This window comes from Primulina tabacum, chromosome 12 (assembly GCF_025594145.1).
Source record: "Primulina tabacum isolate GXHZ01 chromosome 12, ASM2559414v2, whole genome shotgun sequence".
NCBI classification, from domain to species: domain Eukaryota; kingdom Viridiplantae; phylum Streptophyta; class Magnoliopsida; order Lamiales; family Gesneriaceae; genus Primulina; species Primulina tabacum.
In genome coordinates this window covers 38,619,468-38,635,651 of record NC_134561.1, presented here as the reverse complement: position 1 = coordinate 38,635,651, position 16,184 = coordinate 38,619,468, and the positions used below count along the sequence as shown (strand labels likewise).

Genomic DNA, 16,184 nt, shown 5'->3' with positions numbered 1-16,184 from the left:
TCTTACAGAAGATATAGTAAAATAAGAGTATTATATATATATATAAATAATTCTTTGAATTATTCTACTCAAATTAAAAACTGTGATATATCATGATTTGATCGTGTCGCCAACTTCTCAATAAATATTGTATAAACAAATAATTAATTAATTGAGTAAAAAGTAGAGCCATGTTTTGTAAATAATGATGCAACACCTAATCTCATAAATTAAATGCTTAATTATGTAAAATTTTCTTGATTATCTTTTAATTTCTTGCTTGAGTCACGTAATTGTGATACACAACTACGAAGTTTGGTAAGATGTACTTATCATCTATATACCAAAATACAATATTTAATTTAATTTATTTTGTGCTACTTTTGGGCAAATACCTTGTTCTTGACATATGCCAAAACTCTATATTTTATGATAAGAGAATTCACGACCGTTATTTTTTATGTGAACATGGTCGTCTTCATAAAATTGGAAGACCCTAATCTAATTTTTAGAGTAGTAGGTCTCTTCTGAGACGGTCTTATGAATCTTTATCTGTGAGACGGGTCAATCCTACCGATATTCACAATAAAAAGTTATAATACTCTTAGCATAAAAAGTAATATTTTTTCATGGATGACCCAAATAAAATACGACTAGTGAGACCGTCTCACAAGTTTTTGCCTTTTTGTTTTATGTACAATTTATATATCAATACACGAACACAATATATGTTGAATAATGCTAAATATTTAGTAATTTGTAATTAAATTTTGATAAATTAAATTTTTTGTGGATAAAAATTATAGATATATTTGTTTGTGTATACTTTCGAAAGAAATTGTCTAGATTTCAAATATCAACACACAATATCTTACAACATATGAATAAAGGTTCCGGGCATGTTTGGGCCAAGATAAGCCGATGCACATTATTAATACGTGCAAGACAAGTTTGGGATTCCAATATCTCTGAGAATGAACGACTCTTGTCACTGTTTTACATATATATATATATATATATATATATATATATATATATATATATATATACGACTCTTGTCACTGTTATATATATATATATATATATATATATATATATATATAAGAGATCAATAAGTATTTTAAAATACATTAAAATATTTAATTTTATAATTAAAATTTTTATCTTATTAAAATTTTCCTCAAATTAATTTATATTTTATATAAAAAAATCTAAACAAAATTTGCATGGGACCCGTAGATTCAAACAAGAGATTGGTTTCTTAGAATTGGCTCGGAGATCGCTTCGTCTTCTTCCTCCAGCATAACTTCTTCTATGAGTCCGCTGCCGGAGGATGCTTGAGTCGATACCTACCGCAAGTTTCTCCCTCAGTAGCCAGCTTTTTCCTCAACTACCTGGGTAAACCTATTTGTTTCCTCTTATTTACTTGCGGATTGTTTTAACTTGTAGTTTTTGAAGTCGTCTGATCAGTTTGATGGAATTAGTCAGCTGTGTGCAATTTTTGTAAATGTGGATTTTGCAGATTTTCATTGCCTGAATACGTATATGGCAGCTTTTCTTTGTTTATTTGGATTCTCGTGTTTGATAAAAGACTAATATTTTGAGCCCGTGACTTGCATTATTGCTACAAAAGTCAGATCTTGTTCTTGGATAAGCTTGAATGAGCTTGTTGGAAGTATTTCGTTTAGTGGAATGAAGGATAGAAACTCACCACTGCCTATGCAACAGCATACCCATATGGATTTTGCTCATCATCTTAAATGGAACATTAGGCAGTACGATGCCATTCAATGCTTTAACATGTTAAACTTTATTTTCATATAGAAAAAATTCATGTTTTGAAATTACCTCGGAGTTCCTTCATTTGTGGGTTCTTGAATTGGACATCAATGTTGGAAGAAATTATGAAACAAGGCATCTTAACTGTCCGAAAAGTGAAAATTGAAGGCTAAAATTGATTTATCAATTACCTTGAGCATGGCCATTCTCAGGAATATGCTTATGAATGATAATTTTCTGTAGAAATGATTTTTTTTTAAGATTGAAACTTGGACCTAACTCGACCCCAGAAGCTAGCTCAAGGTGGAGGATTGTTCAAGTCCATATATACAACTCACATGTTATTTATCCAACTGACGTGAGACAATTAACATACCCCTCTCACGTCCAAGAGGGTTGTTCAAGATTGGAACTCATAGTCCGGGTTCCACCGTTATGTGTTGGACTGCCTATAATTAGGCCACCCGTTCTGCCCATAATTGGGTCATTTATAAACTCCACGCTCCAGATGTTCATTCCTTGGTGTGAGAGGTGTGTGTTAATTGTCCCACATCGGTTGAATAAATAACCTGGGAGTTGTATATATGGGCTTGGACAATCTCTCCGTGAGCTAGCTTTTGGGGTTGAGTTAGGTCCAATTTACAATCTTTTAACATTTTTATTGTTTCCTGCAACAACCATTTGACATTGAGTATTTTTTCGAAAATTTAGTGGTTGTTATATTTAGTTGAGTCTTTGAGCCTCTTGCTTTTAATACTTCAGTTTACATGCGCTTGTACTTTGTAGTTAGAACTGGGCTAGAGGGGCCGGGATTAAAACTCATACATATCCTCTCTCAAATTTGATACCCCCTGAGAAATTGTGATGGCAAACAAACACCACTTCAGCTATGAGGATTCTCATTCCCAAATCATTGAAAATCTTATGCAAAGCTTTCTTGTGATATATCTTTCAAAGATTTTATTTCTATAAGCTTTATTATACAAGTTAGCCTAAGGAGTGTTTGCTGCTAGTATTGACTCGTCATATATACACAGGTACAGAAGTCTCATCGAGAGATCCCTGAAAGCTAGACTAGTGTATGGAAGTCCTCATATGAATCGATCTCTGAGCTTTGAGTACATGAACAGCCAGCTGGTGTGGAATGAATTCTCGGTGATGTCCCGCTCCCCTTATTCCATTCAGTTAAAAAAAGGAAAAAAAAAACACTCTTTTAACGAATCGATATACAATATGCTTCTCCATAATCCCTCTCTACCTTTTTTATGGAAGTCGCTGGTAGTTTTTCACTCAGATTATGTATTTTAACTAATTTATGAAGGATTTATGAATTATGTTTCATGGTGCACTTTATTCTACTGTTTTTAATTGTTTCATTATACGTTTAGAATCCCAAGAAAAATGGTCATTTGTGGATTGTAACTGCAAAAAGATTTTAATTAGCTTTGTTGTATTATATTTTTCGTAGATAAAACATGATTTGTTTATTGATGGGTTTTTCTGATCATATGAATGAATTGAGTGTAGATATGCTAGGAACGTCTGTCTCCTTCACGTTGGCTATAGCCTTTAATATTTACATACTGAAGCGTGAAATATTATGCAGGAAATGTTGTTGTTGCTTCTTCCGCTGCTCAATTCATCGTCTGTTAAAAATTTTCTCCGTCCATTCTCAAAGGATAAATCATCAAGTTTAGAGAGGGATGAAGCTCTATGCCCCATTTTCCAGGCCACCTCAACCACCCCATTTTTAGCTCTCCCATGTCAGCACAGGTAGGTTGATTTTGTTAAAGATTTTTTTGAAGTATATGTCACAATCTCTCGCAGAGACCGCCCTTCTCAGGGAACACTACGTTATGTTTCGCACCTTCCAGTACGGCTACCTTGTTACGACTTCACTCCAGTCACTAGCCCTGCCTTCGGCATCCCCCTCCTTGCGGTTAAGGTAACGACTTGGGGCATGGCCAGCTCCCATAGTGTGACGGGTGGTGTGTACAAGGTCCGGGAGCGAATTCACCGCCGTATGGCTGACCGGCGATTACTAGCGATTCTGGCTTCATGCAGGCGAGTTGAAGCCTGCAGTCCGAACTGAGGACGGGTTTTTGGGGTTAGCTCACCCTCGCGGGATCACGACCCTTTGTCTCGGCCATTGTAGCACGTGTGTCGCCCAGGGCCCACATTTTTTCCTCTGGCTTTCTGGTGAGGGATACATAATCTTTCTATTTCGTTCACATGGTAGAAGTGAGCCATTACAGAATATAACCTGAATGTTAAAAAAAAATCACAGTGATTTGCTAATTTCTAAATGCAATGCTCAGAATCTCAGAAAACCACTGCTTCAATCATGTCTAATAACTGCAACTTGTTGTTTTCTTTTATCACTTTGAACTATGGAGTTGTAATACTTGTGGTTATTTGTGAGATTTTGTATTAAGTTGGACACATACACTTCGATCTCTTTCAGATCCCTTCGTTTTTACCACTCAAATCCATGCTGATGTGATCACTGTTTCCATTCTGGCAATCTAACCTGCTTATATATCTTCTGTGTTTTTTTGCTAAAACTCTTATGCTAATATAATCTTGCCGATAGGTACTGCTACTACTGTCTATGAACTCGCTGCTCTGCTTCTTCGGCCTTTCGGTGCTCTAGTTGCAATGAACTTGTTATTGCTATAACTGCATGGGGTTACTGTCAACAAAACTACTAAGAATTCCCAGTAATTATTACTCAAGGTTAACGAAATATCAAATATTACCACAACTAAAAATGCTCCTTCAAAAATACCAGAAACTGACATCATATTAAAGTTCATTCACTGATCGTACCCAGGAAGGATCAAGTCGTTCCCCATCATATTTGTGTTTGTCGATGCAATAAGTGTCCTTTTGTGTGATGAATCCGTGTTCTTTTTTTTTTTGCTTGCCATTGTATACAACTTGTGGAATTTTTTCCCTGAAATTGGAAATGAAATGCCAACAAAAAGAATCCAAATTCAATGATGGATCATGTTACATATACACGTTTTCCCATGATTTCGATTCGTCCAATGTGTGTTACATGTCCATTATCGGGTAAAAACCAAGCATCTTTTTTGTATCCGAAACATGTGGCGTGTCCTATGAATTCCTATTCGTGAAAAAAACGATATAATCCCATTATGCTCGTGGATTTGTGGTCAACTTCTTCTTTAGTTTGAGATACCATTCAGCCAAGATAAATTCATCATTACATCACATATCATATTGGGCTGATACATGTAACATGTCCCATGTATTCCTTATTCTTTACAAGACTCACCTAATTATTTTATATATTTTTTTTCTAAAAAATAATTATTCCATACGCCCCAAAAGCTATTCAGAATCCACACAACCTTTTGCAAGAGGTTAGACAACTCTTTGGAAAAAACACATAGTTTCATGATGTGTTTTCATGAAAGGATGCATTGTTTCATGAAGAGTCGCGTCCGTTCTGAATCAATGTTTCATTTCTATAAATATGACATCATTAGTTCAAGAAAAGCACTTCAGATTCTGATTTGATTTAGTCACCTAAAAAAATTCAGAAAATCTCCATTGTATCCTGAGAAAAGTTTTTCGTATCCCTGTGACTAAAGCGAGAGAGAAAACATTTCTTAAAAGAAAGCGTTGCAAACGTGCCTTGAAGTTCATTCACATACTTTCGGAAATATTCTCACAACATCTGAGCTTTCTCGTTGGCATGGATGATTTAAGTTAGATCTGCTTCAACTATCGGACTTTCAAAGTGATTCTCGACCGGAGAATTCTGGCTATTAAGGAGGAATGGCGGTATTAACATATTTATGCTTATCAAAATAATGGAAATCTAAATCGAATTATTATGGAACCTATCTCCGTTTTCCCCTACCCAATATTATTACGCAAGAACATATTTATTTATTATGTTTAAAAGGGAGGAATCCAATGAAAGAAGCCGACGCTCCAATTTGATTCGAATTTTTTAAAATGCAAATTCGGACATAAAAATTATTAAAAAAAAGAAACTGATTTGTGTCAAATCTAACTTAAAAGTAGGTTCACATAAAATTTTAACACAAAAACTCTTGTGAGACGGTCTCACAGATCAATTTCAATGGTCGAATATCTTATTTGGTTCATTCATGACAAAATATTACTTTTTATGATAACGATATTATTTTTTATTGTGAATATCGATAGGGTTGATCCGTCTCATAGATAAAAAAATCGTGAGACCGTCTCACAAGAGACTTGCACAAATAATGAAATTTAAATGAAAGAATATGTATTTTTAGAGGAAAAATGAAAAAATCAATTAATTTTTTTTACAATTAATATCTCAAAAATTTTGAGGGGGAAATAAATTCTTAATTCTTGAATCCAACATATATATTACTGGGGAAATTTCTTCATGGAGGAGACTAAATTCATATCGGGAGTGGCTGGTGGGTCAGCCCAAAAAGAATGTTACATTTTCCTTACAATAGTACAATTATAAGTTAATAATAATGCACTAAGTACTATAATATAAAAAAAATACAACTTTAAAATTGTAATAATTAAAATAATCTCAAAATCCCCTTTAAAGATTATTCTCCCTCAATATAAAAATATACACAGTAGATTGGCAACAACGAAACTTTATTGTTGTTTGTTTAATCTTGTAAGGTCAACAAGAAAACGACTCCCAACGACATAGAAAACTATAAAGCTAAGCTTTTTTCTTCATTTAATTACTCAAACCTAATCTTGTTCCATTTCATTTCAAAACTTCTCTACTTAATAATGATAGGAAATTAAATTCTCTCCGTGACACACACAATCACAATTAGCCACTCACGCTTCGATACTATTCACAAGGGTGTCCGAGTTGGTGTGGGTATGTTAGTATTTGACTAATGTTTATGAGTTCGGATATGTCACTCGGAGTTTGCCTAATGTGGTTTACTTGACCAACATGATTTGTATACTGCTACGTTAGTACGGGAGTTTATCCGGCATGTACAGATGTTTGAGACTGCGAATTCCATCTTCGTAAACAAAATATTCATAAATCATCATAAATTTTGAAAATAACAAAATATTTATGCTTCAATAATTATTTAAATTAATATCAAAGAATTTCATGTTGTATTTGGATCGATGAATTTCATGTTTAGGATTTCAAATTTCAAGTTTCAAACTAATTATTTTTTTTGAGTCGTGTGGTGGATTTCAAATTCATAGTTTTTTTCAAATACTCTCTCAAATCCAAATTCTTCGTTAATCCAAACGCAAACTTGTAGAAAATCATCTCTAAAGTTCTTAATTTTAATAAAATGTCTAGTTTTTTAATACAAAATTTAATTAGCACCAAAAAACATGTCAAATAAAAAGTAATTTACATTCAGAAAAAAATGAGGAAGTAATTACATTTTTTTTTGTATATGCACGCGCGCGTGCGCGCGTGCGCATATATACACACGAAAAAATTGTAAGAAACTCGAAAATTTGGATAAACCTAAACTGAGAGAGTGAGACGATAGACATCTTTCTACTTGATTAATCGAATTCCTTAAAATCCTCTAGTTATTATCAAAGAACGATGTTCCGTGGGAAGAATAAATTCTGTAATTTTCTCAAAGTAATAATCTTTTCTACATATATGGAAATGTTTTATCGTTGTTACTTTACTAAACTTATGGGATTGTTACATACCCATTTCTCCCAAATACAATTATTAGTGAGATTAACAATTTAATACAAATACGAATAAAACTTATTTCTTTTATTTTAATTTTTTTCTTATTACAACAATATGGGGTGTGCGATCTGGTTTTGGCAGGGACGGAGCCAGGAAATTGAATTAAGGAGAGGCGAAAATAACTTTTTATCGGATGAGATAAAGTCGAGGAGGGGTGTGTGCAACCACGGCTCCATCCCTTAAGCCGTGGGATTCGAACTCCAGCCTCTCTCACGGTGGAGACGGGGAGAGGCCGGATTTTATATATATGGAATTTAAGATTTTTCATTGAAGTAATCTGTTAATAAAACATTATATTAAATGTGAATCTAAGCATAAATTTAACCTATATCACTAGCAATTCATAGTTAGCACCCCAATTCAAGGAAATAAGCTCCAAGGTCCTTTGTTTTTTGGCCTGAAAACACTCCCCATCAGCTTTTTCTGTCCCACTTTATGACAAAGTTAAAGCAAAAATATATAAAAAGACAACATATATATAATAAATAGACTAATAAAATCAAAAAAATAAAGATTGAAAGGTGAGGAAACAAACAAAAGGCTTCCCCAACCCCACAAGTATAAAATACTCTTATTTGATAAAGACATGGGGTTTCTTCAACCTCTTCTGAGAAAGCATACCAAAATTCTGAAGCTTCAAACAAAGGCTCGTTTTGGTGCCAAAACAAAGAAGCTAAGATGTCAGAGAGATGGAGAGAAAAAAAAATAGATAGATTTTGAAGAAGATAAAAACAACAAAGAGAGTGCTAGGTTAAGAAAAAGGGTTTCATTTTCTTTTAAAAATTTGAAGAATTTTGGTTAGTTTTGGTGGTGAGTTTTGCCAGTTTTTAGTGACAAATGATGGCCGGAAACCCTAACTGGTGGAGCATGAATGGCATGCATCCACAGTTTTCTCAGTTTGTATATGGCTCTAATATTTCCTCAGTTTCTTCCAACCCTTCTGAATCTGATCATCATCATCCTGAACAAGATTTTCCTGTTAGGTCTTGGAGCCAACTTCTTCTGTAAATTTCTCTACTTCTCTTTTTACACGAACAATTGAATAAATTTGTGAAATATCGATCTCTAAGTTCTGTGGATGTATAACGTATATGGATTCACAGAATCTTATTCTTTAATTACTAATTAGCTAGTACTTCTTTGCTGGTATCAGCTTATCCTATTTGCACACACATATTTTTAAATCTGCTGTTTAGCTTTAACAGCTTTTTCATGTGAATCTTAGCAGCCTTATTATACGATTTTTTAATATTTACCCCATGTATCCATGCTTCTTGGCTGTAGTACATATCTAATTAAGAACAAATTGTTTAATTTTTACTGGTACATGTATATGTATGTATTGGTGATGTTACTTGTTAACTCCGGTGACTTTATGTATTTTGAACATGGTCAGAGGTGGATTATCTGGTAATGAAGAGGAAAACAGGTTTGCTGGAAGTCTTTTTCTGCAGCAAAAGAAGTTGGAGAATTGGGAAGACCAAGTTTTGAATTTGAACCCAACTTTTACAAGGGATTGTGCTATTAATCTTGATGTGAAGCAAGAAGTTTCTCAAGCCAACAGTTGCCATCTTTTTCCTGGGCATCTAGATTATGATCATTTTCAGGCCAATAATTCACAGACATCTAATTCTAGTTGGGCACATCATCAAGTCATGCCTGTTTCTTCTCCCACGTCTTGTATAACAAATTTGAGTAACAGCTTGTTGAATTTCTCCGGTGGAAAGGGGTCAGCAGCCACCACGGAGGGAAAGAATAATCGGCATAATCAAGAGCATTCATCTGAGGTAAGAAATTAAGCAAGATGGATAGACATACATATAGATAGATACGCACACATGAATGAGACTCTCGAGTAACGTTAACCACCTGATGTAACAACCTTATGCATGTTTCTAAAAATATCAATTAACGAAAAACGTAAGGAATCCATAAGATCAACTCAGGATTCAAAGTCTTTAGCTCGATTTTAATGTCTGTGCAACCATTATGATTATGTGTTGATTATATACATGAATCCTCTATTTCTGATCATAACTGGAGTGTGTGTATGAACACTTGGGGTAATAAATTGTAGAAAAAAAGAAGAAGAGATCTTTAATGTCCAAAAACTCGTTATTACCACATGAAAACACATAAAGTAACAAACTTTATGATTTTCTTTGCACGCTTCTATGATTTAATTATTAAACACATGCTTTACTAAGAACCCTTCAAAAAAATTTGTATTATTCTGACGCGAAAATATAGTTTTTTAGCTGTAAGATTCTCCTCCATGGCTTGTCTTCTTGATTGCTATTCTTTTATGTTTCCTTTGTCAAAAGTGCAACAGCACTGGGACTGGTGGGGTATCTAAGAAGGCTAGGGTTCAACAGTCTTCATCTCAACCAGCTTTGAAGGTCAGGAATCTCTCTCTTTCTCAAAAATACACCATCTGATTGCAATGGAACAATAATGGTTAAATTTTAATTCTTGGTTTCATTTATAGTTAATCCATCAGATTCTTGAGAAAAATACCAAACTCAAATTCTATGCAAATTTCACAAATTTTCCACAGGTGAGAAAGGAGAAGTTAGGAGATAGAGTTACAGCCCTCCACCAAATTGTTTCTCCATTTGGAAAGGTAAATGAAATCCCACCAACTTGTTTATATCTCTACTGGAAAAAACTCATTATCATTTCATAACAACATTCATTTACTTTAAAGGCTGTTAAATGAATACTAATTAAAACATAAATAAAACTGTGCAAAAGCAAAAAATCTGGTTTTATTAGCATAAGCCCATAAAGAAAACCAGATCACACTTACAAAAATAACCCAAAAATACCAAAAATATTCCTCTTTTCTTTAAACTTTATTTCTCTCCCCATCTAGGGTTGTCTTTTGAAATTAAAGTAGAGCTTTGATAAAAATAACTTTGGGGGTGTTGTGGCATGTTTTTCTTTTGCAGACTGACACTGCCTCTGTCTTGTCAGAAGCCATTGGTTACATTAGATTCCTTCAGAGTCAAATTGAGGTAATATTATTTCACTCTTTCCATTACTCCTTCTAATTATTCTTAATTTTAGCTAATAAATATCATTGAATGCATGTTGTTTCATTTCAGCGAATTCTAGTACCAACCTTTCTTGGAACTATTTGTTTTTCTTTCATATTAGAATTAAATTGGAATGGTAACATCCCATTGAACAGCTAAAAGTTTTAGAACAAATTATATAATCTCTTTCCCTTTCCTTTTTTTTTTTGGGAAATACAGGCGCTAAGCTCTCCATATCTGCGCAGTACTTCAGGAAATACCTCACAGCATTGTGCAAGTAATCTTAGAATGGTAACATATTTCATGATTCAGTTGAAATGACTATTTAATATATTTTTTAAAAAATAAAATTTGTAAATCCGTGTATATATATATATATTATATCGTGGCCGGTGATGTTTGCTCATATAAAAACATTTTTACACATTTTCCAATGCGAGACAAAGATTTTTCACACGCACAAATTTCACAGCACACACACTGTGTTGCTAAATAGGAATGGGAATGTCGAATAATGTGAATTTTTTTCCCCGAATATAATAATATGATTTTCAAGAAAGTTGATTTTTTTTCGCTAGGTTCAAGAAAGGAATTGTTTATTTCACGAAGAGCCTAGCCAGGTATGCTTTATTGGATCCATAAATTCCCTAATAAAGAGGAATTTAATTAATTAATTATTAAATTAGTATATTACTTGTTCTAAAAGATAAAATTGTCTGTGAAAAAACAAGCATTTATGCTTTTTATGCTCCGGTTTGCTTAGAACAATACGAAGATTATTGAGGTTTATTAATTTATTGACATAGAGTTCGTATATATAAACTTTGGTTTTTTATTAAAATTATATTAATCTATTTTGCGACATTCAAAATTAGATTAATCGATTCATTTACATACAGGAGTCACAAGACCGAGGAGGACTGAAGGATTTGAGAAGTAGAGGGCTTTGCCTGGTTCCCATCTCTTGCACTCAACATGTTGGAAACGACAATATCATCGGAGCCGATTACTGGGCCCCGCCGCCACCTGCACTTGGCGGTGGCTTCTGACTTTCCGATCGATCGGCACTGCCGGAAATGCATCGTCGAGTAGTACCCCTTTTGATTTTCTGTAACATCAGAAGCAGTCATTCTCCAAAACTCCTATGGCTCTGACTGCTTCTGATGCTACAACTCGCTGTATTACTATCAATGTCTGTGTATTTTCTTGAAAATTAATTCACCTTATAAATAATCTGTTTGGTAGCTAACTTATTAAACATACATGCATGCATGTTTAATCTGCTAGCCTTTTCATGTACTAATTGTGTTTCGAAATTTCACGAACGAATCAAGAACGCATACGTGCATGTATGTGTGTTTTTAATTTGAATAATTATTTTCCTTCTCTAAATCATGTTTAGTATACATATATATATGTGTGTGTGTGTGTGTGTGTGTATATATGATCGTATATATATTCTTCAGGTGTTCGGGGCAAATTATCGAACTACTGAGTGAGTTGAAATTTATGGGAAATTAAAGATAATTAATATAATCAATATTGTACACCAATATTATATATCAATGAATTCACGAAATAAATCTTTTACACCTTATTTTCCGAATGAAATTGTTTAGGAAAAAAATTGTTGCGTACGTACAAAGTGAATGTGTTAATTTATATTGCTTAAACTCTAAGCAATATTCTTCCATAAATATACCTAACATTCTTTACTCACCATTCAACTATTAAGTTTGTACTTTGGGATTTCCATGGAAGCAGCAATTATATATATATATATATATACTATTTTATTAAGTTTGAGATACTTAGAGTAAGTAACTTTGGTGTCATGGTCTGTTTTAATAATTATATATATTAATAAAATGTTAAAAATTTAATGCAAGTTATATGTAGTTCAGTGGATAGAGTTATTGTTTTCTGGGTTTAGGTTGTAGGTTTAATTCTTATTGAAGTCATTTTTTATTCTTTTATTTTTCAATTTATTTTTTAATATATATATCAAAATTACAGTGTAGTTCCTTATTATTTCTTATAATTATATTTTTATCCTCATTTAAATATGAATCAAATGAATTATAAAAAATATTATACAAACACACGCAACGCGTGCGTCGGTGTACTACACATATATAGATAAGACAGTCCTTGTTGCACATTTTTGGGGGTGTCCAGGAAATTCTACTTTCTCAGGCATGATTATGAGATTTCCATTTTTCTCTCTTTGTCTGTGAATCTATGTATTTCACAGCTAAGTTAGTTTACTATTTCTTGACGCAATCCTGACGGCATTATTTCATCATCCCACTCTTTAAATTTAAATTTTGGATTTGTTTTTCACTTTGCTTTGTCTATACTATTTAATAATCCACTTGTTCTCCACTCGCTGAAAGGCTATTATTGATACGCAAATGCCATTTAGATTTATGTATAAATTAATGATAAACATAAGAAATTATAGTTTGGAAGAGATATCATTTAAATCAACCAAAATCATGTCCATTGCGCTAAAATATCAAAAACTAAAACAAAAATATTGTCTTTAGCATTTGAGATGAACATAAATTTGATAAATTATTTCATTTTGATTGAGACGATCGATCGAGTCATTTTGTTTAGCAAAATGGTATATGGTTAAGAAAGTGGATAGGTAAGGTTGCTGATGGTTTGTAACACATCTAACGTTAAGATCACAAGTTTCGAACGAAGTAACGAGTTTGAGATCCAATTATTGTAACAATCTATCCAAACTCAACCAAAGAAGAAAAGAAAGTGGGTAGGGTCAATGGGAAAATAAAATTTGTGGGTAAGCAAAGGTCAAACACAATCATCCATTCATCATCATATACTAAAATAACAATAAGATGGGGTTGTCATTTTTTGCTTTTCAAAAGAACTCTTACATCTTTGTTTCATTTTTGTATTATGGTAAATGTAGAAAGTCAAATACATGTTAGGACATTGGGAAATGGTTAGAATTATGTAGTAATAAATTAGAACTTAAGTCTATTATATTAAAAACCGAAAGTAACCATTTTCTTAAAAAAAATTATTTATAAAATAAGAATATTTATTTGAAATGACATATCATATCGGTTCCTTTCTTGTGGAAGCCAAGGTGTAGGACTAATTGGTCGGGCCAGTCCACTTTCATTATGGCAAAGAAAATATATTAAGAAAGGTCCAACAAAGACACAATATTGGGCCTAAAGGATGATGGTTCAGAGTACGAATTTGGGCTCACACACCCAAATTAAGCCCAACCCAACATAATATGTGGTTCATATTTCAAGTATAGAAAGTGAAGTGCTAGAAAATTTCAAGAAACAAAAATATTGTCTAAATTTTTTAGCATAAAATCGAAAATGATTCGCTCGAATCACGGTTCTTTACGTGTTAGTAGACGTAAATGATAATGAATTAATCAACTTTTTCAACATATTATATCGTTGAGCGACACAAATAAGATGCAACGAGTGTGCGTCGATCGCTTGTTTTGCATTTATTGAACACACTAGACAAATAAATAACTATCATGAACATACATGCCATGAAAGGGGAAAAAAAATAGAAACACACGAGAGCTCGTAAGATTGAAAATTCGAGATTCGTTTGTTCTTAAGTGGACATATTTTGAGCTGGTGGAGGAGTGTTCATCGTCTGGTTTATGCGTTGCATTTCCATTTGAGCAAGGATTCCATTCCATCCTGCAAATAATACCCAAAAAAATAAACCTTAGTTTTCCCATAAGTCGGTGTAGTGAAGAAATATAATGTTAAAATTTGAGAAGATGTTGGTAATATACTGATCTATACATGTCACAAATATCATATATATATATATATATATATATATATACATATATATACCTTGTGAGGGATCGAGACCTCTAATCTTGAGCTCTCTATACTCTTGACAAAGAGAACAACATGCGCAAAAAATGTGAGAAATCACATCTTGATATGGAGCTTCTACTAGATGATATCTTGCCCTTAGTTTATTTCTGTACTTTGCCCCCATCAGCCATTGGGAACATAAAGCAGGCATCATTAACAGATATATGAAACTTCCCATCGGACAAGCTGCAATCATTCATTCCCTCAAGCTGTTAGATCAAGATAAATAATCAAGAAATAAAGGATTATCATCTTTGAAACCCGGAGAAAGTTTGAGCTAAGAAAGTAGAATCTAGCCCGTCGTCATAAATTATCGATGAGAAAGGTGTATTATTATGGGAACAGCTCAATGAAGTTACATCTTCCGGGGACCGGACAGTGTAAGAGAAATCATGGAAATATGAATTCTTGATCAGATGCCTCAAAATACTATAAGAAGTTCGAAATGGACAAGGAAAATAAGAGCATGCATGTGAATTAAGCATTAGAATATGAGGGTTTACTGAGTTCTCCTTGATCCATGACTTCTGCTATCTGTCCGAATGTCACGCAGGGAAGAAATGCTGTCATGATAGCTGCAAAAACAAGTCTTGCGTGGTAAGTATCTAAAAAAGTGGAGCAAATGAACTTAAAAAGAATATTAAGTAAGAAAAATGACTAAAATTACCATTAGTTTGATCCAAATGGCAATCGAACAATTGAGTGCTCCATGGGAGTCCAACGAATGCGGGTTGTCCTGTCTGATAATTTTGAGGATGAAAGGTCGGCTCCTGTTGAGGTGGGTTCTCCACTCTAACCATTTCCAACAATTTTCAAGCTTTGGTAATTCTATTCAAGAATCAAGCTGATCTTTAACTTGTTTATAATTTGTAATCTTTTTAATACATATATAGACACACTCACACACACACACACACACACACAGAGGAAAGGAAAGGAAAGGAAAGGGAAGGGAAACTTAGTAGTGGGCATTGGAAACTAGGAAAGGTCAATTATTTTACAACTGGAATTTCCAAATTCAACCACTATTTTTTTCTTCGTATTAACGCGTAAACGTACACAAACCTTGGAGGAAGATTTTGTCGTGATGTAAAGTCAAAATGTATTTAGCATATAAAGCCGATGCACACTGAATTACTTTGCAATTATATTTTGTCGTGTTAGGCTAGTTGAGTGTAGACTTCATTTAAATGCATGTGCACGAATTAGCAAAGATCTCATTCATATTATCCACCGGTACCCAAGTCTTAATTTGCAGCCTTCACGTCAAAGATCTTACGTTTAATTTCTTCACTGGATTTTTATAAATTGCAAGATTTTCCAGTTGCCCACTTCGTAAAAAGAAAAGAAAAGAAAAGAAAATGTATGTCACATAATAACATATTGTATGTTTTTGGGCTAGATAGGCAAATTCCGGCTAGATCTAAATGAAACACGTTGAGCCAAAGAATTAAAAGTGTATTGGATAAAATTATTTAAGTGCATTCAAAGCAAATCTTTAGCCAATGATTACATGTTAGTCTATGCCACTTCGAGAACATTTCTTTCTATTCCGATACATTTGATCATATCATAAAGAGATAAATGTACCATAAGATAATCCAAGTACTTGAGAAAAAAGTGAGAGGGCTTTACCAAAGCTAAGTCGAAGAATATGAAAACTAAAACTTGAATAATAACTACAATTTTTTCCTCCTCGATACGTGGTCAACTTAAAATCAATGCAACTCTATCAAAATTACG

At 33.3% G+C, this 16,184-nt stretch overlaps 3 protein-coding genes across 4 annotated transcripts; 2 read left to right on the top strand and 1 right to left on the bottom strand.

Annotated features, from left to right (window-relative positions):
* The first annotated feature begins 1,220 nt into the window (after window positions 1–1,220).
* On the top strand, window positions 1,221–4,758 carry LOC142521200 (peroxisome biogenesis protein 2-like). The gene is made up of 4 exons (XM_075624426.1): window positions 1,221–1,377; window positions 2,796–2,913; window positions 3,365–3,531; window positions 4,352–4,758. The coding sequence occupies exons 1-4, from the start codon at window positions 1,313–1,315 to the stop codon at window positions 4,371–4,373; spliced, it is 372 nt and encodes a 123-aa protein (XP_075480541.1). The 5' UTR covers window positions 1,221–1,312; the 3' UTR covers window positions 4,374–4,758.
* Window positions 4,759–8,075: 3,317 nt separating this feature from the next.
* LOC142521090 (transcription factor bHLH68-like) lies at window positions 8,076–11,928 on the top strand. 2 transcript variants are annotated; one of them, XM_075624279.1, is made up of 8 exons: window positions 8,077–8,508; window positions 8,901–9,291; window positions 9,829–9,903; window positions 10,062–10,127; window positions 10,456–10,521; window positions 10,762–10,833; window positions 11,121–11,162; window positions 11,442–11,928. In XM_075624279.1, exons 1-8 carry the CDS (start codon window positions 8,342–8,344, stop codon window positions 11,589–11,591), a joined length of 1,029 nt encoding a protein of 342 aa, XP_075480394.1. In that variant the 5' UTR covers window positions 8,077–8,341; the 3' UTR covers window positions 11,592–11,928. The 2 variants fall into 2 exon arrangements, with proteins under 2 accessions (XP_075480395.1, XP_075480394.1); XM_075624280.1 differs by lacking the exon at window positions 11,121–11,162 and having other exon boundaries at window positions 8,076–8,508.
* A 2,094-nt stretch (window positions 11,929–14,022) lies between these two features.
* On the bottom strand, window positions 14,023–15,338 carry LOC142520747 (protein PLANT CADMIUM RESISTANCE 8). Its single transcript, XM_075623854.1, has 4 exons — window positions 15,109–15,338; window positions 14,945–15,016; window positions 14,415–14,627; window positions 14,023–14,252 (listed from the first exon to the last, which is right to left on the bottom strand). Exons 1-4 carry the CDS (start codon window positions 15,239–15,241, stop codon window positions 14,164–14,166), a joined length of 507 nt encoding a protein of 168 aa, XP_075479969.1. The 5' UTR covers window positions 15,242–15,338; the 3' UTR covers window positions 14,023–14,163.
* Window positions 15,339–16,184: the final 846 nt, after the last annotated feature.